This window comes from Haliotis cracherodii, unplaced genomic scaffold (genome assembly GCF_022045235.1).
Source record: "Haliotis cracherodii isolate W230 unplaced genomic scaffold, xgHalCrac1.p SCAF_13, whole genome shotgun sequence".
In the NCBI taxonomy this organism is placed as follows: Eukaryota; Metazoa; Mollusca; class Gastropoda; order Lepetellida; family Haliotidae; genus Haliotis; species Haliotis cracherodii.
Window position 1 is genome coordinate 41,623,827 of NW_027266268.1, and position 22,017 is coordinate 41,645,843.

At 40.8% G+C, this 22,017-nt stretch overlaps 3 protein-coding genes across 3 annotated transcripts in view; 1 reads left to right on the top strand and 2 right to left on the bottom strand.

Annotated features, from left to right (window-relative positions):
- Positions 1–3,063: 3,063 nt before the first annotated feature.
- Positions 3,064–10,434, bottom strand: LOC139459947 (uncharacterized). The gene has a single exon (XM_071241682.1). The coding sequence runs from the start codon at positions 10,304–10,306 to the stop codon at positions 7,769–7,771; it is 2,538 nt and encodes an 845-aa protein (XP_071097783.1). The 5' UTR covers positions 10,307–10,434; the 3' UTR covers positions 3,064–7,768.
- A 203-nt stretch (positions 10,435–10,637) lies between these two features.
- LOC139459351 (protein Dr1-like) lies at positions 10,638–18,506 on the top strand. Its single transcript, XM_071240815.1, has 3 exons — positions 10,638–11,091; positions 14,462–14,625; positions 17,477–18,506. Exons 1-3 carry the CDS (start codon positions 10,872–10,874, stop codon positions 17,606–17,608), a joined length of 516 nt encoding a protein of 171 aa, XP_071096916.1. The 5' UTR covers positions 10,638–10,871; the 3' UTR covers positions 17,609–18,506.
- Positions 18,507–18,911: 405 nt separating this feature from the next.
- Positions 18,912–22,017, bottom strand: part of LOC139459949 (aspartate--tRNA ligase, mitochondrial-like) — a 62,338-nt gene continuing 59,232 nt past the window's right edge. The window contains exons 17-18 of the mRNA XM_071241684.1: positions 21,586–21,661; positions 18,912–19,954 (exon numbers count right to left, since the gene is read on the bottom strand). Coding sequence (XP_071097785.1) covers positions 19,797–19,954; positions 21,586–21,661 — 234 coding nt within the window. The 3' untranslated portion in view covers positions 18,912–19,796. The remainder of the gene's footprint in view (positions 19,955–21,585; positions 21,662–22,017) is intronic.

Below are 22,017 nucleotides of genomic sequence, written 5' to 3' on the forward strand. Positions count from 1 at the left end.
CAGAATTCATGCTGCAAATTATTTTTTGCACAGTTACGGCCCTTGATCCATGTTACTTAGTGTGCTTCACAACTGTATAGGGATCTATACCGAAACGTCGCATCATAATAGAATAAAGAAGTTGTCATCCATAAAATAGCTTGTGTTTACTGTTACTTACCAACTCTGTTTCCCGAGTTACGGCCCCTGGCAGAATCTTTTGGTGCCAAGAATTCTTGTTTTTCTGTGTAACGTTCGCTGTTACATGACACAATTCGCACTTCTTGTGTCCACTTATTGTGTCCAGGGTGATTCTTCCATCTAATTCCGGGTGTGTGGTGGGGGGCGTGTATGTTATGTAATATCCACGTGACAGCGCAGCAGGAGAGGAATGATAAGTTGAGTTACAAAACAACACCCATCAAAATATTAACCGAAACTACGTTGACTGATTAATCACTGTTATCTTGCACAGTGGATTTGTCAAATATAAGTGTTTACATATCCTGGTTTACTAAAGCAGACGGAATACACCCACATATGGGCGTGAATTTTACAAATTGACTGACTGACTTAAAATTACCAGGACGTTAAAAGGGGGTTAAAACAGCACAAAAGACTAATTATGCATTGACTAGTGAACAATTTACTCATTTAACACATTGTGTATCACATATATACACGATAAACTAAGCAAGGCTCAGGTGAAATATTGAGTGTAAACGAAAATCGCACAATACCAAGCAAGTGACTAGGTGTGAGGGAAGGCCTCGTCATCATTACCGAGGCTACCCCCAAAGATACGAGGGGCGTTCAATAAGTTTTGCAACTTCAATATAAGAATTTCTTTTGGACTTTGATTTTTCAATGTAATCTCCATTCACCTTAACACACTTATTACATTTGTCCTTCAAGCTTTTAATACCACTTTTATAGACATCCGCAGATTGGCCCTCTAACCATGCCTCTGTGGCAGCCTTTATGCCCTCGTCATCCTGGAAGCGTCTTCCACGTAGGGCAGATTTCATTTGCCGGAACAGGAAATAGTCTGGGCTGTATGGTGGGTGATTTAACTGTTCGAATCCACTTCTCATATGGCGGCGTGTGCAATTCTCGACTTGTGAACCGGAGCGTTGTCATGTAAAAGTATAAAACCACGTGTCAACATCCAACGGCGTTTCTGGCGAATAGATTTCCGCAATTCTGTCATTATATTAGCATAATATTGTCCTGTTTTTGGTGGCATGTAATCAATCAGTAATATGCCTCTTGCATGCCAAAATATGGTGACTATTACCTTGCCAGCCGATGGTTGAGTGTGAAACATCCTCGGAGGCGGAGAATTGGGGAGCTTCCATTGCATGGATTCAAATTTAGTTTCTGGGTCCAAGTGGTGGGTCCATGTTTCATCACCTGTCACTAGACAAGAAAGAAATTCGGCTGATGAAGAGATTCGGGAGGTCTCGACAACTTTCATTTCTCTGATGGCAATCTTGAGCTCTGAGGTTTCTAGGTACCCATCTTGCAGATACCTTGGACATACCAAGATGCTCATGAATAATGGTTACTGACTATTACAACTTATATTTGGAATTCCTTCGAGAGTTCAGATACTGTCGTCAGACAAAATTCTTCTTTCTATAGCAGCAATAGTTTCCGGTCGGGTGGCATCTGAAGGCCTGCCTAACCTTGGGTCATCGTCTATGGACTCCCTACTCCTTTTAAAAACTGTAGAGACCAACGGCAAACTGTGGAATAGTCAGGAGCATCCTTACCCATCACTTTACACATGCGATCATGGATTTATTTTGATTTGCAACCCTCCTTGGTAAGGAACTTCATTTACAGTGCTTTGTTCATGTTTGAGAGAATCCATGATTGTGACCACCCTTAGGTAAATAATGCCATCACATCTAACTTATTGTTGTGTCTGGAACTTGTTATGACACGTGTCAACCTGATGTTATGACTAGTGTCACACCTGTCACAAGTTGACATTGTTTGTGTAAACACAAATGCCCAAGTTGCAAAACTTATGTCCCTCCTCTTCAACCCACACTTTGAAGTCGGTGTATGATAAAAAGCCGCGAAATCTGCTGTTTTTCAACGCAGAATAAATTCTCGGACAACCCTAAGCAGTGTCTACTTTTCAAACCGATTTAAAATTTTCAGTTAAATTTACACCATCAGATGGAAAATTTACTATTCTACATCTCTACTTCATTTTTTTTAGCCGGAGGTAGATCCAGTGCCGCGTGAGTGCAATTCTCGCACAACCTTACTTTTCAGATCTTACGAAAATGTTCATCAGAAAACAAACTGGGCATCCAGAGGGTTAACGCCGCACTCAGCAATATTCCAGCTATATGACGGCGGTCTGTAAATAAATACGATGACATGCATCAATCAAGTCAGCGTGCCTGACCACCCGATCCCGTTAGTCGCCTCTTTCAAGCATAGTCGCCTTTTGCGGCAAGCATGGATTGCTGAAGACCTATTCTACCCCGGATCTTCACGGATCCGTCTTCTTAATGACAGTGACGATACGCCCTTACACTATCAATAAAATTGATAAATGCTCTTACTGTCATCTTCCCGAGGCAAGAGCGTCCACTAGCCTTTTTAAGAAAGTAGAAACTAGGCTTTGATTAGTGGACACGCTTGCCTCGGGAAGATGATTACTGTTGGCGAACTAGTCAAGCTTTCGGGGATATCATCCGGTTACTCACGGGGGAATACGGTATGTCATGTGACCTTGGTACTTGTATACTATAGGATAGATAGTAGATAATAGAAGTGACATGTGACGTGGGTTGGTAGATAATATGTGTGTCATGTGACCTGGGTAAATATTAGGTGTGTCAAGTGACCTGGGTCGATGTATTTGGAGATAATACGTGTCATGTGACCTGGGTCGATGTATTGGGAGATAATACGTGTGTCATGTGACCTGGGTAAATATTAGTCCCGTGTCATGTGACCTGGGTCGGTGTATTGGGGGTAGGAAAACTTTAATTCCCAGAGATAACATACGTACCTACTTTATGAAATCATTAATGAAAACACAAATCACAAAGAACTTGGTCATTATCTAACATGTGTTTTATTGAAAAGATTCTACAAAGTCAACATCTCAAGCTGTAACAGCCATCGGTGGCTCTTTCTTTCATAGCTGATTCCCAAGTGATGGCGTCGGTGATCCACGGGACTTGACACATGAACACTCCGTGAGTGAGTTCTTTGAATAATATGTCAGTTTTGAAGACACAATGTCATTTAGAAAGTGGTCAAATGTAACAAATGTTATATTAGGGATAACACTTTCTGATTAAAGTACAGATTCTCGCACCTTTTGGGGTTGAGTAACTAATTGCCATGGTAGCTGTGGGAGCCGTGCCAATTTACACTTGTCAGAGGGGTACACAAAGTACATGAACTAGACTAAAAGTTGTCGGACTTTCATTTTTGTGGAAGCCTTAGTGGCTGAAAGAGATTAAATGACTGACTTTGTGTGCTCACGATTAGGTGCATCACTCTGGCAGTGTGGGCTCGAATGCCAGACAGGACTCCCAAAAAGTATGAGAATCTTTATCTTTATCGCAAATTAAATATTTGTTCAGGGGTGCAGGGGTGCAACTCTGAGCATAATCAATGTGAATCTACAAAACTGAAGCAAACTAGGCAGATGATACAAAACCTGAAGTTGTAACCATGGTAACCACTAGCATGAAACTACATCAAAGCCCTATATTTTTTATTAATTGGTTTACAGAAGCGACTGACATTTAAAAAAAATAAGACAAAAAATATAACTACTTTTGAAAACTGTTCAGGTGACTGACAATTATCTACCATCCCAGGAATGTGTTACATTCTTCCCTTTAACTGGTGACAAATCAATGACATACCACCTGATGTTTGCTGGGGGAGAGATGGTTTGTCAACCCTTAAAGAGGATGTGTTTGTTTTGAGTCAGTAAAGGTTAATTTTTTGTATCTTTCACCAGGATACCATTTGGTTTGGGGCAAAGATTTTGTGAGCTAATAAACAAAACATAATGTGCATAAAGAGGCACAGGAACAAGTCAAATAATTCTCTGAAAAGTATAAGTTTGTCCAGTACTCTTGTATCAGCATCACATCATGTCAGCACAGTAACCATGGCAACAATACCATAAATATATACAAATATAAGTTTCAGGAATGTACCGGTAACTGATCAACAAATATTTCATACAAACATGTTGTCAGAGGACTGTATAACAGTGAACTAGCCTCGACTATAAAGTGTAGAAAATAGACTCTGTTACCTGACAGACATTGAAGGAACTGTTTCCTGGACCTGGGATTGTGTGGGTATAACAGGAAGACCAGACATAGACCATCCAACACAACATGTGTCTAACACAGTCCCACATGGACATCGTGATTCACAAACACCCAACACAACATGTGTCTAACACAGTCCCACATGGACATCGTGATTCACAAACACCCAACACAACATGTGTCTAACACAGTCCTACATGGACATCGTGATTCACAAACACCCAACACAATATGTGTCTAACACAATCCCACATGGACATCGTGATTCACAAACACCCTACACAACATGTGTCTAACACAATCCCACATGGACATCATGATTCACAAACACCCTACACAACATGTGTCTAACACAGTCCCACATGGACATCGTGATTCACAAACACATACAATTAACACAGTGAAATGTTTGATAGGCATAAATTAGAAGCTGACGAATGACAAAGTAAAAACAATCTATGGATAACAACTTCTTTAATTACTGTAACTGCGATGTATTGGTACAGAACCACTTACCGTTGTCAAGCATGGCTTGCTTGACAACGATTTAAGGATTTATACCGAAATGTCCCCCTTACAGTACATAGGGAAGTTGTCATCCATACATTGTGTCTACTTTGTCAGCCAACACAGTGACTGACAGCTGGTGGAGTCGACAACATCTGTATATGACTCAGTGTTCAGACACGGCTGGGAACATGTTACACACCACACTTTGCTTACTGACTTGTATCACTATCGTCAAGTATATCCTGGAAATATCTACGACTGACATCCATCTCATGTTGCCACGGATACCATGGATACCACGGATACCACGGATACCTCCTCGCCGGTTGGTACAAGAACACGATGTTCCTCCGTCACAAAGTCCTGGGTCACATGATGCAAAGATCCAGAGGAAGGAATTGAAAGTGTTGTGAAATAACTATACCCTAAGTGCTGTAACAAAACATGTCCTGATACATGTACTGTAGTAATCTATTATAGACTTGCATGGGCTGTATTGGATATATTTGTTTCCGAGTCTGTATAACAGACTACATACATGGAAGTCTTGACAGATTCTTCGGAAAGAAAATCATGAAAATACAGCAGTTTTGGTAGCTGCATGCCTTTCATAGACATTCTCATATAACTCTCCACCTCCTCATCACAGGGCACGGTTTTACCAGATGCAAAATGTGTTCAGAGCTCATTACGTGTGTTTGTTGGAAGGAGTGAAACTCATTGAAATGAAGCATGTACATTTGATTTACCGGATATTGTTGGTCACTCAATCAATATGTTTGGTCTTAGGCATCTCACATTTTAGGTTTATTTCTAACTACAGTGGTGACCCTGCCCTCCCCGCCCCCCATTTTGATGCTGCCGCCCCACCCCACCTGACCACACACACATTATACAAAAGTAAATCCCTGGGCGAGAGTTGAAGAGTATTTCAGTGGAAAAAGCAATCAGGCTATCAGACACAATCCTGAACCAATCAAGAGTCAACACGAGGACTGACAAGGGACATAACTCTGCTCAGTAGTTGCAGCAGATAGACCTCTGACACCATCTAACCCAGATACACATTCACTGTAATAAGCACCTTGGGGGCTTAGAATTGATAAATAGGGATGCTTATTAAAAGAGTAAACTGCAAATTAAATTTGTTCTCAGAGATCGAGCGAAAATGAATAAAATTTGTTCAAACGTTGATGAAACTAAAGTGTTTCCGATAATGGTAACTAGGCAATTCTACTTACAATTCTAATTACAAGTCTGTAATATACACAAGAAAGTATGGCCTGTATGGAGTGCTTATAAAGGTTACTATCAAATTGGTCAAAAATTTGGTCAGGGTGCCAATTAGAGCAGGGAGCTTACTACAGTGAAGTCGGCACCACAGAGAAGTGATGCTTGAAACAAGTAGTCCATACAGACTCCTTATAAAAAGTAATAAACACAAGTCTTTCATCAGAACACTACCTGAATAACAAAATATAGTGTCATGCTGCATAAATATATACATCCTTGTTTTGTACACGTAACTTCAATAAACACTGATCAGACTTCTAACAAACTCAACAGTAACAATGACAACATATAAAGGAAATAAAGCCACTTTGACACTGAACAGATTCTTGTCCCGGTCAACGGCAGTAACAACTCTGTAACAAAGACTGTTCATGAGGAAGCATGGGAATCCGAGCTGCCAACGTCTTAAAATTCATATCCTTTCATTTAAGTTCTGTAGGAAGTAAAACACACCTCATACAATAATGTGTGTGAACTAAAAATAAAAACATGTTGTCAACTGATTGTTAAAGTTCCTCTTGAAAGGATATAAAACAATTTGGTGTAAAAACACAGCAATTCATCGATGCTGTGAATAGTGTACTGTTGGATTTAAACATTGTCCTGGTCGGACATCACAAAGAAACTAAGCCGTGTTTCACGTCCTGATACATCTTCCAAGGCTTACCTTGCTCAACTTCTCTATACTAACTAACCAGACTTTGTGGCTGGCAACTAGTTAGTGTTTAACTTGACAGCTGGTTAATTATCGCATTCAAGGTATTAAACAATCAGATTGTTACTATAGGTTTTGCCATAGTCATGAGTAGGGATCAGATTGTGTTAGTACAAAGATTTTGAAATATTACTTTTTGAAAATCTAAACAGCTTCAAAACATGGAAAGACAGCTGGGCAAGTTTTTCAGTATTGCCAGGTGTAGGTTCATAAATACAAGTCTTTCATCGGAACATTATCTGAATAACAAAATATAGTGTCATGCTGAATAAATATATAGATCCTTGCTGCATCGGCGAATCCTGACCCCACTACACATCAGGGTTGAAACTAGAGCTGATGTTGTGCTGTGTGAGCGATATTTTACTGATATCATGACAGGGGACTTTACACATGGACTTTACACACCAACTTAACACTCAAGACTTCACCCATGGGGAATCAAGTTGACCCCAGCTTTTTGTTTTCAAAATAATGGAAGATCGAGTGTAACAAGTTTCTGAATCAGATATTTGCACATACAGTATAAATTTGAAAGCTCAGAGATGACTGGTTGCTTCCAGTCACATGACATCATCCATTCAGCAGTACATAAACCAGTGCTGGGACGAAACACCGATGCATCAGTGGATCACAATATTTTACTTCTCAATACAAATATCGATCACAGTCGCACACTCAGTAAAAAGTATTGATTCTTACCGTGAATGTTGGCTTTAATAACTGTTGTACTAAAGGCTAATTAGTAGTGAAAGTTTATAGTGAAAACATAAATATTTTCATCCATTGTGCCATACTTCACACTGACAATAGACGAGGATCAAGAAGATTTTCATCAGAACTGGCCCCTTCTATGTCTAGTGTCATTCTACTTGAAATAGACATATTTCTGCCGGTATGTAAACATTCATATGTCAGAACAATAACTAGGGAAAACAACCTCTCACCTAGTCACATGATCTCCATGGGATTCGTCTGGACAGTCACACATCTGCTTCTTACGCAACTCACTCGTGAACAAATAATCAAAGGCGCCATAAAAGTTTGTGAGGCTGCAGTCATGGACGCTGCCATTAAGGAAGGGGGCTCGCAGATCAATGAGGAGATGAACACTGGCGTACAGTCTCACAAACATCTCTTCATCCAGACATCGTAACAGCACAATGATGATGGACAGCATCTCGTCACAGCAGGCCAAGGGGCAATTCTTGTTCAGATCTGACAACAGGCTACCAAGTGATCGAAAAACTCTGGTCAAGCGACGCAGTTTCTCCAAGATTGTCTTCGCCCTGAACGATGATGTAAGGTGCTGCTTGACAGGAGAAAACATGTCCTCCAAAAGAACCCGGGGGTCTTCAAGTTCTTTATCTTGTTCAGCAACACATTCCTCTTCAGCATCAGCCTCACTGTCAGCAAGTTCATCGCTGTCAGTCGCAGACGTCCTCTGTGGCGATACATCGCCATCAGAAAGAGGCCCACAGTTGGTTTCATCAAAAAAATTGGGGATGCTCCCAGAGATCTGGTGACACTCTCTGTCCGCGATCTGGTATAGCTCCTCCAGAGTACACGCCTTGATCTCAATACTCACACAAGACTTGGCCAGACTCCTTCTGGTGGGACTGAGTATTTCAAACTCCTCACTGCTCTCACTCCCTGCTGTCAGACTTCTGCCCCGCCTGTACACAGATGGTTGGCCACCAGACCTGAGTCCACTGAGGATGATGTTGAGGATGTTGTCATCAAGGAGAAGCTCCTGGAGGCTGAGACGAGTGATGCCTCTATATAAGGAGATACACTTAGGAGCATGGGTCAACTCATACAGGTTACACAGGTGAGGCAACAGCTCCGTGTACAGCACATTTTCATATGACACCCACACCTTGTTCTTTGGGCTGCCGGCACATTCTGGGATACTGTTGATAAGTAAACAACACATTGCCTCCATCTGAGACCGGATGTCATCCTTGATTCTCTCTAGTGAATTCTTCAGAGCATCGACAGCCATTGGGAGAATTTCATCAGGTAAGTCAGGAGAATACACGGTTGACTTAGCATGTCCTTGTCGTCTCCGCTGAGATGAGCCGCCAGTTGCTTCGACAAATCTCACATCAATATCACTGATGGAAGCTCTGTCAAAGTTAACCAACTGCCACAATCCTTCAATATTGTCAGAGGAAGCACCAAACATCTTTGTTTCATCAATGGCACTTGAAATTTTATCCATGATCATCTTACATGCTTGGTGATGTCTCCGGAAAGCATGCGACTTCTGATTTTGTAAGAGTGAATAGACTTTTTCCTCCAGTGTTTTCCATTCTTCTGGCTTGTCATTCAGACCAATGATGTCCAGAGAGAACTCACTACCATCTGTGCAGTGGACTGGGCTCAACTGATCCCTTGAGGAATTAATCTCAGAGAAAGCTGCTAATATTGCCTCTCGCACGGAGGATATTTTGACCTTCACAAGACAAGCCCTTTGTAAGTCTTCCTTCTGAAGTCTTAGTCTGTCATTCACCTCCAAGTAGATGTCATGGAACACATTTTCTTTCACTTTGATCTTTTTCAGTTTCTTCTTTTTGATGACTGGTGGACGGAACAAAACATTTCTCAAAGTTTCTTTTGCAGTCTGCATTGCAACAATATGTTCATGAATATTATCTCGCTTCTTTCTGAGGTCTTCAAGTTTAAGCATCGCTCCCTGACAGTCTCGATATCTGTTAACCTGAAGCTGTGTGCCTTCGAATTCTGAATTCAACCTCAAGATATCTCTCTCCAGATGATTGTAAAGAAGAGATAAAAATTCCTTCTTACAAGACCTCGCATAAAGTTCACTTTCAAAATTTTCATTTTTCAGAATTCGTGTCCGCTGTTTCAGTAAGGTTTGTTCTGTTATATCTACTGATTTGGATTTCTTCAAAATCTCAGCTTCAACCATTTCAAATTTACTCTCCACCTGCAACAAGACATCCTGTAACGGGTCTCGGTCTTCCATGGTGAATGTGATAGCCGGGAAAATGTAACAATGAAGAAGTCGTGTTACTTCAGTGAGGAAGGAATCCCATGTCATCTTCTTGTCTCTAAACAGTGCCATGCAATCATTGGCCTTGTCTGCAAGCTCATCGACAGTTGGATCAAAATCATAAACATCAATGTCACCATGCAACATTTCAGCACCCTCAGGAACAAAACGTTTCTGTGTTTCGATTTCATCATCGATAGTATTCAACGCCGTTTGTTCCCTCCTCAGCCAGTGAACCTGGCGTTCATCACAGTCGATATACACAGAATGGAGGAGTAATGTCTTATACCACAGGGCAGACTCGATGTGGAAGTTGACTCTGGTCCCAGACGTGCAGGAACTACCATCCACGACGGGACGATATCCATCCTGTAAATATACATCCCTGACCACAACAACCTTTTCGCCTAGTTTAAGATTGACGTGCATATCAGATTGTAGATCTTCCCCAGCCTGTATCATATACTGCGTCTTTTAAAATCATACCAGTGACAAAATGCCGATCCCGTTGCTTACGTCCTCGTAGATTGCACGATGCCAAAACAACCCAAATCCAGGAAGTGACAATGTGCGACCTTACCGACACAACACTCCCCCACACACCATAGCAAAATCAAATTCAGTTACGTTATGATAACGAAATATGTTAAATAGTATATTCTATTAATGATTGTTAATTATCGAAGGTTGAAAGTGATACACTTTTAAATCCAATGGGAAGTGTCCTTATGTTCTTGATTACGTGCATGCTTTAAGCGGCAATACACGCATGCGCAGTTGGTTTGCGGAAAAGGAAACCGCATGTATTGTTGACTTTTCAGCACAAAGAAATATTTAGTTTTAGTCGAAAGCAAGAAGAAGGTATCAATTAGCGGTTGTGTTTATTTACTTTAGGATGTGAGGTAAATGCAACGTATTGTTGACATACATTAAATGGAATAACGACCACATCTGCTTAAGTGCACATACCAACTGTCGGTTGTAAACTTGTCGGCCGGGTCTTGTTTTCTTCAAGACAGTTTCAAGCATGGCTGAGGCGAGTCAGTCAGATGATGACTTGAGCATTCCGAGAGCCGCTCTAAACAAAATGATCAAGGAACTTGTGCCGAATGTACGTGTCGCCAATGAGGCAAGAGAACTGATTCTCAGTTGTTGCACGGAGTTCATACATCTAGTGTCGTCGGAAGCCAACGAAGTCTGCACCAAACAGCAGAAGAAAACAATTTCACCTGAACACGTCTTGAATGGTAGGGTAAAGTTCACTCTCAACATGCCCAAGGCCTTCTAGGAATTTTTGCATAATCATTTGGTGTATATGTTTTGCAACAATGATTAATGGGGGTTATAGCAAAAACGGCACCTCAGCAAAACGTCACCGGGCGAAACGGCACCTCGACTAAAGCAAAAAAGGCTACTATTGGCTGGCGAAAACGGCACCTTATTTTTTTTTTACCTTGATCAAATAAGTGATATTAAACTTATATGGTAACTTGCAAACACCAATAATTGAGATGTTAAAACAAGTTTACATTAGAAATTAGCCTCTACTCCAACTATAATCCAGCTTAGCTTATACCGACACAACATATTTTGAAATCATGACATGCTTTGAAGTAAAATAATAGAAATTAAACTCACAAACTTACAAACACAAATAATTGTGAAAGTGTGAAATAAAACGAGTAAGAAATTAGACCCCTACTCCAATTTACTCGCCGACTGATTGTGAGGCGAGTTAACTTATTGTGAAAACACTATACGCTTTGAAGTTTTAAGTACTTTTCTTTACTCAATTTAAGCTGAAACTGTATTTAAGAGGCCTAACATGGTGCTGTCAGATCACAATTATTCACAATGGCCTTCGATGTGTGCATGCGAGAAGAAATTTCAGAAAACAACAACATGCTGTGATAACTGTGACCATGTAAATAACCCATATATATTACTACAAAAATCGTTCTTATCATTATTAAAAATAGAGGTGCAGTTTTCGCCCGACACATAGTAGCCGTCTTCACCAAATGCGGTGCCGTTTTCACCAGAGAAATCGGTGACTTTTTGCGGAGGTGCTGTTTTAGCCTGTACCCATTAATGGTATCCGTCCAATGTTACAGTATTGAATAGGAATGCTTGGGATTATCATCAGCTGATCATAGGCAACGCGCCTTCCCACCTTATTTGTGACTAATACATGACTAATATTGCCACACGTGAGAGCGTCACTATCTGAAAAATAGTGCGATACAGCTCAAAATAAGAAGAAAAATTACTCCTGTTGCATTTGTATGGTTTATTGTGAGTAAATCAAAATTGAAAATCAAACCAATACAAAAGTTAACATAGAAAATTAAACATCAGCATAAAATAAAATGTACAACCTCATCCTGAGTGACATCCATCAGAAACAGATGTTAACAAACACGTGGTATTAACTTTGGTAACTGAAAATTCCTAATGTAAACATTATGTCCTTCTAGATAGGTTTAGGATTATGAATGATTGATAGTGAACATTGCAGTGAGTATTTAAACACCAAAATGCCTTTTGAAAAAAACTGTCTGAAATGTCATTATGAAATGTCTGTCTTTGAAGAAGTTGTTAAAGCTGCAAAAAGTAAAAGTAATTCATTTTGGAAAACAATTAACATGATTAAGCAATATTGCTATAGACGTGAGATGGGATCGTCATCCATCACTGCTGATAATTGGCATGCCTACTTAAGAGAATTATTAATTCTGCAAGTAAAATCAAATCACTCATTTGATAAAGATGTTGCAGATTTTCTAGAAAACAATTCTACTGTAGACTGTGAAAATGTAGAAACTGCGATGAACTGGTCTGTGGGGAAATATCACACTGTGAAATAATAAATGCTTTACAGCATTTGAAAACTGGAAAAACACCGGGACATGATGGGATCCCAACAGAAGCTGTGAAGGAAACCTGTTCTCTGTTATTACCCTACTATAAGTGTCTTTTTTACCATATTCTTGAGACAGGTCAAGTCCCAGAATGATGGAATCTTGGACCAAATCATGTCCCATTAGATAAATCCGACTCAAAGGATAACGCAAATAAATACAGAGCCATTGCCATGTCAGACATTATCAATAAAATATTCATATCAAGTTTTGAATCTCGAATAAACTTTTGGATCTCCACCCAACAGATACTGTCAGAATGCCAAGCAGGGTTTAGAGAAGATTACTGTACAATTGATCACATATTACTTTATATTCACTGTCACATAAATATATTACAAAAAAGCGTGGAAAATTGTTTTGTTAACTTCAAAATAGCATTTGACATCGTGGGTTGAAATAAACTTCAATATACGTTCCTCGGTAAAGGTATACATGGTGAGATAAGTACACTACTTAGAAGTATATTTGGCAATGTAAAAGCACTGTAAGATGTAGTAAAAATACCGTATTTTCTTGAGTATAATGCACACTTTTTTTTCGAAAAAAACACAGCTGTGTAGAAGGGGGTGCGCATTATACACGAATTATGAGTTTGGATGTTTTTTCCCTCCCCCCCCCCCATGATTTCCCTAGATATAAAACAATGCCTAGCAGAACAATAAATACTATTTAATCGGTAAATAAACACGTCTGGTGATTTTTTATCTCAAATTTGAATTTGTACTGACGAAGTTTTTCATCAACCATTCGATTGCCAGACTTCGCTGAAAGGGTAAGGTGTAAATTTTTTCTGCGCATAATATTCAAATTTCTTTTTTTCCAAAATATTAAACCCGCTAGAGGGGGGTACGCATTATACATGGGTGCGCACTATACTCAAGAAAATACGGTACTATGACTGATGTAATCAATACAAGTGCAGGTGTAAGACAGGGATGTATACTATCATCACTCCTCTTTACATTGATGAACTTGTGATTGATATCGTGAACACTGATTGTAGTGGTATTTTTGTAGACAAAGTCATACAGGAATTATAGATTTTACTATTTGCGGATGGTGTGGCAATATTTGCAGATAGTATTCAAAATTTACAGAAAAAGATAGATGTTCTACATAAATATTTTGCTAAGTGGGAGTATCTGCAAATGCTAACAAGACAAGTTGTTGTTTTCAAGAAAGGAGGAAAGATATCTAAACATGAGAAATGCTCCTTCGGCCCAGAAAGACAAGAAGTAGTATCATACTACAAATATCTTGGCCTAACAATTTCATGTCAAAATTTATTTACCAAAGCATGTGAAGTACTTTCAAGGCAAGCAGATAAAGCAATGTATTCAGCAAAGAAGTTTATTAGTAAATTTAGAAATATACCTATTGAATCACTGTTTAGGATATTTGATGGTAAAATACAGCCAATACTGATGTACGGCGCGGAGCTTTGTGGAATCTTATACTGCCACAGTATAGAGAAAATTCATACAAAATTTTGTAAATTTGTTCTTGGCGTCGTCTACCAGTCACCAAGTAACGCAATTTTAGCAGAACGCGGCCCAGAATATGTAGAATGACATCTGGTGACAAGATTATTCTGTTAGTTTCAGTTCATCTATGAGCTAAAATATAACTTTACAAATAAATTCTTGAGAGTGATTATATGTTATCTTGACCTCGAGATCGGTTCTATCCCCAGCGCTGGACAGTCTTGGGTTCGGAGCCTACAAGGAGGATGCACAGGCCGTGCTGCAGGAGGCCAAGGCTGTGGCTGCCAAGAAGAGAAGAGGCAGCTCCCGCCTCGAGAACCTCGGCATCCCGGAAGAAGAGTTGCTTCGGCAACAGCAGGAGTTGTTCGCTAAGGTTATACACACCTAGAAACTTTGAATCAGCTGTTACCTTGGTTATGAACAAGAGAAACTAGTAATTCTAGCTGGTCAATGCTTGCCATTTTCAATAACTTATTTAAGTGTAACATTTATTCTACATTGCATTACTATGATCACAGCAAATTGATAAAACTTATTCCTTATAGCACCTATTCATTAATGTACATGTTTTGTTAGGGTCTACTAGCTTTATCTCAACTAAAGTATTTTACAGTTTTTGTTAAAAAATCATGCAGTTCCTTTCTCTCGGCTTTTGAGCTGTTTGATAAAGTCACATGAAGCTTTCTAAACACTGCCATGTCTTCAGAGTCCAGGTTATTAAGGAGATAAACATGCTGTGTTTTCAATGTAGAGCTTGCTACCTGTAGATTAAACTGTGTTAATTTGAATTTTTAACTGAACACGCACCATAAACACAGTATGTTTATCTCCTACCATGACTGAATAAAACATGAATTCTTTGTGTCAGCAAATATATTGAGTGAATCAGTATGGGTTGGGTTCAATGATTTGTGTGGGTTATCGATCAGAATTTATGGAATCAACGACAACAGGCTGCAAACCAAATATGGCACTCTATATATTGAAGCAGTTTGTTTACATCGTCATACTTCACACAAGCTTATGACAGACAGCGAGACACTGAAAACGTGTAGCTCAGAAACTGCGGTAACAAGAGGAGGGCACCCCTAACGAAACATTTTACAACCCTTGCAAAGGTTTTGTTCTATACCTCGTGTCACTATTATACTGTCATTATCTCTCATTGTGACGCAAAAGGTATGACGTCCCAGTTGTATAGAACACCACCAGATGGCAAGCTCTCTGTTGTCTACAAAACCTAAAATACATTCTCTTTGAAGATTTCTATCATATTTTCTGCATATTTTTCTCATATTTTCAGCTGTCAAATCATCTGTTTCAATCAGAGGGGATTTATTGTGATTTGATACCTTAGACTGACCATTCAAAATCAAATGTTTTCCAAGTTCATGGTAGAATTAAAATTCATATACATGTTATAAGCCTTGGGTGTAGTATCCCCACGTCACATGTTATAAGCCTTGGGTGTAGTATCCCCACGTCACATGTTATAAGCCTTGGGTGTAGTATCACCACGTCACATGTTATAAGCCTTGGGTGTAGTATCACCACGTCACATGTTATATGCCTTGGGTGTAGTGTCCCCACGTCACATGTTATATGCCTTGGGTGTAGTGTCCCCATGTCACATGTTATAAGCCTTGGGTGTAGTATCACCATGTCACATGTTATAAGCCTTGGGTGTAGTATCACCACGTCACACGTTATATGCCTTGGGTGTAGTGTCCCCACGTCACATGTTATAAGCCTTGGGTGTAGTATCACCACGTCACATGTTATAAGCCTTGGGTGTAGTATCACCACGTCACATGTTTAATGCCTTGGGTGTAGTGTCCCCACGTCTCATGTTATAAGCCTTGGGTGTAGTATCACCACGTCACATGTTATAAGCCTTGGGTGTAGTATCACCACGTCACATGTTATATGCCTTGGGTGTAGTGTCCCCACATCACATGTTATATGCCTTGGGTGTATTGTCCCCATGTCACATGTTATAAGCCTTGGGTGTAGTATCACCATGTCACATGTTATAAGCCTTGTGTGTAGTATCACCACGTCACACGTTATATGCCTTGGGTGTAGTGTCCCCACGTCACATGTTATAAGCCTTGGGTGTAGTGTCCCCATGTCACATGTTATAAGCCTTGGGTGTAGTATCACCACGTCACATGTTATATGCCTTGGGTGTAGTGTCCCCATGTCACATGTTATAAGCCTTGGGTGTAGTGTCCCCATGTCACATGTTATAAGCCTTGGGTGTAGTGTCCCCAGTGGTAGTCAGTGCAGGCAATAATGTGTGACTGTGACAAACCAGTCCATCATGTCTGTCAGTGTTTATGACCCTCGGGAGTACTGTCCCCACGTCACATGTTATGACCCTCGGGAGTAGTGTCCCCACGTCACATGTTATGACCCTCGGGAGTAGTGTCCCCACGTCACATGTTATGACCCTCGGGAGTAGTGTCCCTACGTCACATATTATGACCCTCAGGAGTAGTGTCCCCACGTCACTTGTTATGACCCTCGGGAGTAGTGTCCCCACGTCACATGTTATAAGCCTCGGGAGTAGTGTCCCCACGTCACGTTATGACCCTCGGGAGTAGTGTCCCCACGTTACATGTTATGACCCTCGGGAGTAGTGTCCCCACGTCACATGTTATGACCCTCGGGAGTAGTGTCCCCACGTCACATGTCATGACCCTCGGGAGTAGTGTCCCCACGTCACATGTTATGATCCTCGGGAGTAGTGTCCCCACGTCACATGTCATGACCCTCGGGAGTAGTGTCCCCACGTCACATGTTATAAGCCTCGGGAGTAGTGTCCCCACGTTACATGTTATGACCCTCGGGAGTAGTGTCCCCACGTCACATGTTATGACCCTCGGGAGTAGTGTCCCCACGTCACGTGTTATAAGCCATGGGTGTAGTATCACCACGTCACATGTTATATGCCTTGGGTGTAGTATCACCACGTCACATGTTATATGCCTTGGGTGTAGTGTCCCCACGTCACATGTTATATGCCTTGGGTGTAGTGTCCCCATGTCGCATGTTATAAGCCTTGGGTGTAGTATCACCACGTCACATGTTATAAGCCTCGGGAGTAGTGTCCCCACGTCACATGTTATGACCCTCGGGAGTAGTGGGCACATCCTGCCCGGGAAACTGTACTTCTTGTTTTTATGAAGACAGATGAATACAATAATACTTTGTCTTTGTAGGCTCGACAGGAGCAGGCCCAGCGGGACCAACAGCAGTGGTTTCAGATGCAGCAGGCTCTTCAACAGCAACAGCTTCTACAGCTGCAGCAGCAACAGCAGCAACCTATAGACAGTCAAGAGGACTATTCCTAGGATAGTGTAGTTGTCTCCCCTGAGTGAAGGTAGCAGAGACTGTCAAGGGGATATGACGGATATGTGATAATTCAAAATTCAATGGTTATCTTGAAAACTGCATGGATACAGGGTTTCAGATGTGTGTTACCATGGATACAGGCTTTCTGCTCTATATTACCAAGGTTAGGGTGGATTGCCATTCTTGTAGACAGAACTATTGCATACAACACTATATAGACTGTCAGTACAAAGCTACAGCCTATGATCCCAACACTCCAATCAATTATGAGAATCTTTAGTACTGACTGCTCGCAGAGAGGAACAGAGTTGGTCTGACCTTTAGTGTATCTCTTTGAAGACAAACATCCTTTGTGTGTTATAGTAATACATATTTTTTGTCTGCTTTTCTACAAAATCCTGAAGACCTATAATCTGTGTAGGAACCTCGGCCATGGTGTTCATGATGTGTAGTAGCTTCAACTTGGAATCTCCACATCATCAAGATGCTCATTGTGTTATAAGTACAACCAACACGACCATCACAAGGCACACTCCACTTTCCTCTATACATGGAGATCGGCTGTTCTTAATGAACGAAAGATCTTAATACAAATTCTTAGATCTCTTGCTGTAACACTAACATTAATAAGAATGGTTAAATCTGAAACTTGATCAGTTACCATGGCAACTACAGAAGCTGAAGTTGAGCCTGAACATTCCTCAGCTGCTGGCTCCTGATGTAAGCTGGTGGACAGCTTCTAACATTGCATGCTGGGAAATATTGTATATATGTGACCTTGACATTTCCATTGTTTGAAGGCTGATGTGTTGTGGCAGTGTACTTGGGAGTGACTGTGAACATTGTTATGTATATATTGTAATGTCGGGTGGTCATTCATTGCTTGTCAAATAAACTATTTGTTGATAGCAGTTGTTTTATTCATGATGGCGGAATGCAAGAGACAGACAGCCCCGTGCGGGTATTGTGAGACTTGGATCCACATGTGAACAATGTCATTAGAATCAAATTTCAGTGCTTGACACAAAGATCTGAAGACATCCAATTCACTACACCAGTATGCCCTGTCACAGTGAGTGAGTGAGTGAGGGATGTTTTACACCACTTTTAGCAATATTCCAGCAATATCACAGCTGGAGACACCAGAACTGGGTTTTGCACATTGTACCCATGTCGGGAATCGAACCCGGGTCTTGGCCTGACAAGCGAACACTTTGACCACAAGGCTGAGTACACCTCAGTTTAGATGGTATGTGTAGACACTAAGTGGAAAACCTTTGGAGTGGACACAAATAAGTGAAAAGAACTTGAGTTTGCTGGTGTTTATTGTTTTGACATTATTTACAACGAAATCACAAAGACATGATTACCAGAATCACTCTGCAGTCATTTGATCATCAGACATTTGATTGCCAGCAACAGAGATGATGTGGGGATAGGTCAGTTGGGGGTGAGGGACAGGTCAGTTGGAGGTGCGAAAAGGTCAGTTGGGGATGGGGTGCGGACAGGTCAGTTGGGGATGGGGTGCGGACAGGTCAGTTGGGGATGGGGTGTGGACAGGTCAGTTGGGGATTGGGTGCGGACAGGTCAGTTGGGGATTGGGTGCGGACAGGTCAGTTGGGGGTGGGGTGCGGACAGGTCAGTTGGGGGTGAGGGGACAGTTTGGAGTGGGGTGACAGTTGGGGGGAAGGGTGGGGATATGCATCAGTTGGGGGTGGGATTGTTATTAGCACCTAATGATATGTTAGACCTTTGAAGAATCATAAACAACTGAAATATTTGATCACCCTTGGTTCTGACGAGCATAGCGAAGGGGAATATCTATCACTGGAAAATGTCATCTTGGCATTTCTTGTGAATCAATTTATATTTAGATTACAAGAATACAGAGGACCTGCTCTGAGGGGACTCAAGGCCCCCATGCTGGTTGTGAGAAGCGACTGATTGGATGGGGGTGATTTTGTGTTGTCATATAGATGGATGATTGCTGACTGTGGCTTTAAACCACAGAGTAAATGTCATCCTTTGTAGGGGAAATGATGACTTCTCACTGACTAATTGACAGGATCACCGACTATACCACAGGGTCACTGCCTCTCACACACTCTTCTCTAATCACTGCAGGTAAATGCACAGCTCCAAACTCAGGTACATGTACACAGTATTGCCTGAGGGAACATGGTGACGTCATGTTTTCACTGATATGCTGTATCTGTCAAGGTCAGCCTGGCTGACCTCTGCCGGGGATTGACTCATTGGATCCTTGCCGTCATGTGACTTGGGGAAGGCGATGACGTCCCTGATGCTATTTGTGCCACAGATGATGGCCAGCAGGCGGTCCAGTCCTGGCAACAAACCAGGGGTGGATTTTTTTTTAAAAAAAACACTTGCCATCGGACAAGTTTAAAGACACTTTTCACTTGCCCTGATTTTATTTTCACTTGCCCGAATAATTTCTAAATAAAACTTCAAATTTTCAATGTGTGTTTATCTCTTTCAACACCGGCCAAGAAGCATCGAGTCCCCAGACACCGTAGGCCGGTTTTCCGGCCAAACCATAGTCACGTCAAAATAGGATATATTTTTATGGATCTACCTGTAATATCATTCATTTATTAAATCTATCACATTTCACAATGTCTGAAATATGTATTCCATTTCAATTTATCATTTCTTATTGATAAATTAAAAAATTATTGAAAATAAAATTATCGGACACACATTTCGACAACGGGTCCACATGAACATGTCAAAGAGCAAAATAAAGACGTTTTCAACAAATCTTTAAATATATTATCCCAAGTAATAAATAAAATCAACAAAAATATATCTAAAAGTAATCAAACTTACATCTAAGTTATTATTTCCATCTTTACGTGAGATCGCGTGTAATGTAAGTCAAATGACATCTCGGCTTTCATCGCCTTGAATTCTCGGCTCGAACACGATGTATATATATATATCGTGATTTCCTGCTTAAAACGTTCAGAATTACACGATTTAACAAAAATCTTTCGCCAACTTCTGAAATTTATCAAACACGAGCTTGGTATCACACCTGTAATTTGATTGGCTGCCTGAGGTCACGTGCTCAAAAATGACTAATCATGAAACTTGTAGCAGATTTCGGCAAAAAAAGCGTCATTAGAAACCAATTTTAATCCAATGAAATCGCTTGTTATAACTACGAAAAAAAACAGTCGATGCTACGAAAGCGCTATTACAAAATTTCTCTCAGCTAATTTATTGTCTTGTGTCAGCAGACAATCAGTTTTAGTCTTGTGTCAGCAGACAATCAGTCTCAGTCTTGTGTCAGTAGACAATCAGTCTCAGTCTTGTGTCAGCAGACAATCAGTCTCAGTCTTGTGTCAGTAGACAATCAGTCTCAGTCTTGTGTCAGCAGACAATCAGTCTCAGTCTTGTGTCAGTAGACAATCAGTCTCAGTCTTGTGTCAGCAGACAATCAGTCTCAGTCTTGTGTCAGTAGACAATCAGTCTCAGTCTTGTGTCAGCAGACAATCAGCCTTTTTCTTGTGTCAGCAGACAATTAGTCTTTTTCTTGTGTCAGCAGACAATCAGTCTCAGTCTTGTGTCAGTAGACAATCAGTCTCAGTCTTGTGTCAGCAGACAATCAGTCTCAGTCTTGTGTCAGTAGACAATCAGTCTCAGTCTTGTGTCAGCAGACAATCAGTCTTTTTCTTGTGTCAGCAGACAATTAGTCTTTTTCTTGTGTCAGCAGACAATCAGTATCAGTCTTGTGTCAGCAGACAATCAGTCTCAGTCTTGTGTCAGCAGACAATCAGTCTCAGTCTTGTATCAGCAGACAATCAGTTTTAGTCTTGTGTCAGCAGACAATCAGATTTTTTCTTGTGTCAGAAGAAAATCAGTCACAGCTAGATAGTGTGACCAGACTTGGTTTCTGGTGCTCTACCAAGGTTCTCTGACCAGCATGTTACCATGACAACCTGTGTCTTACCTAGGGCAATACCTCCATGTGGGGGACACCCCGAGTCCAGTGCATCCAGCAGGTGCTCCAACTGACCGGCATCCTCCTACAACACAGCAACATCTTCAACATTATCAACATATCAACATTCAAAAAACAGTATCAATGTCCAACATTCTAAATGATTTCAGGAAATGTACAAATTAACCTTGTACTGTTATATAACTTTTGAACTCAACATCAGCAAACCCTGTATATCCCTTACAATGCTTCATCAAAGAATGTTTTGAACCCTTCATCAATTATTATAGTGCAAAGTATATTTTCGCCTTCAATACCTCCATGCCAGACAGGTCCTCATTGTACACTACATAAAGGTTTGTAACATAATCAACTCAAGTCGGGTGAGTATGGAGGGTGAGGGGACTCTTTGAACCCACATCGCGCACAGCAGCCTGTAAG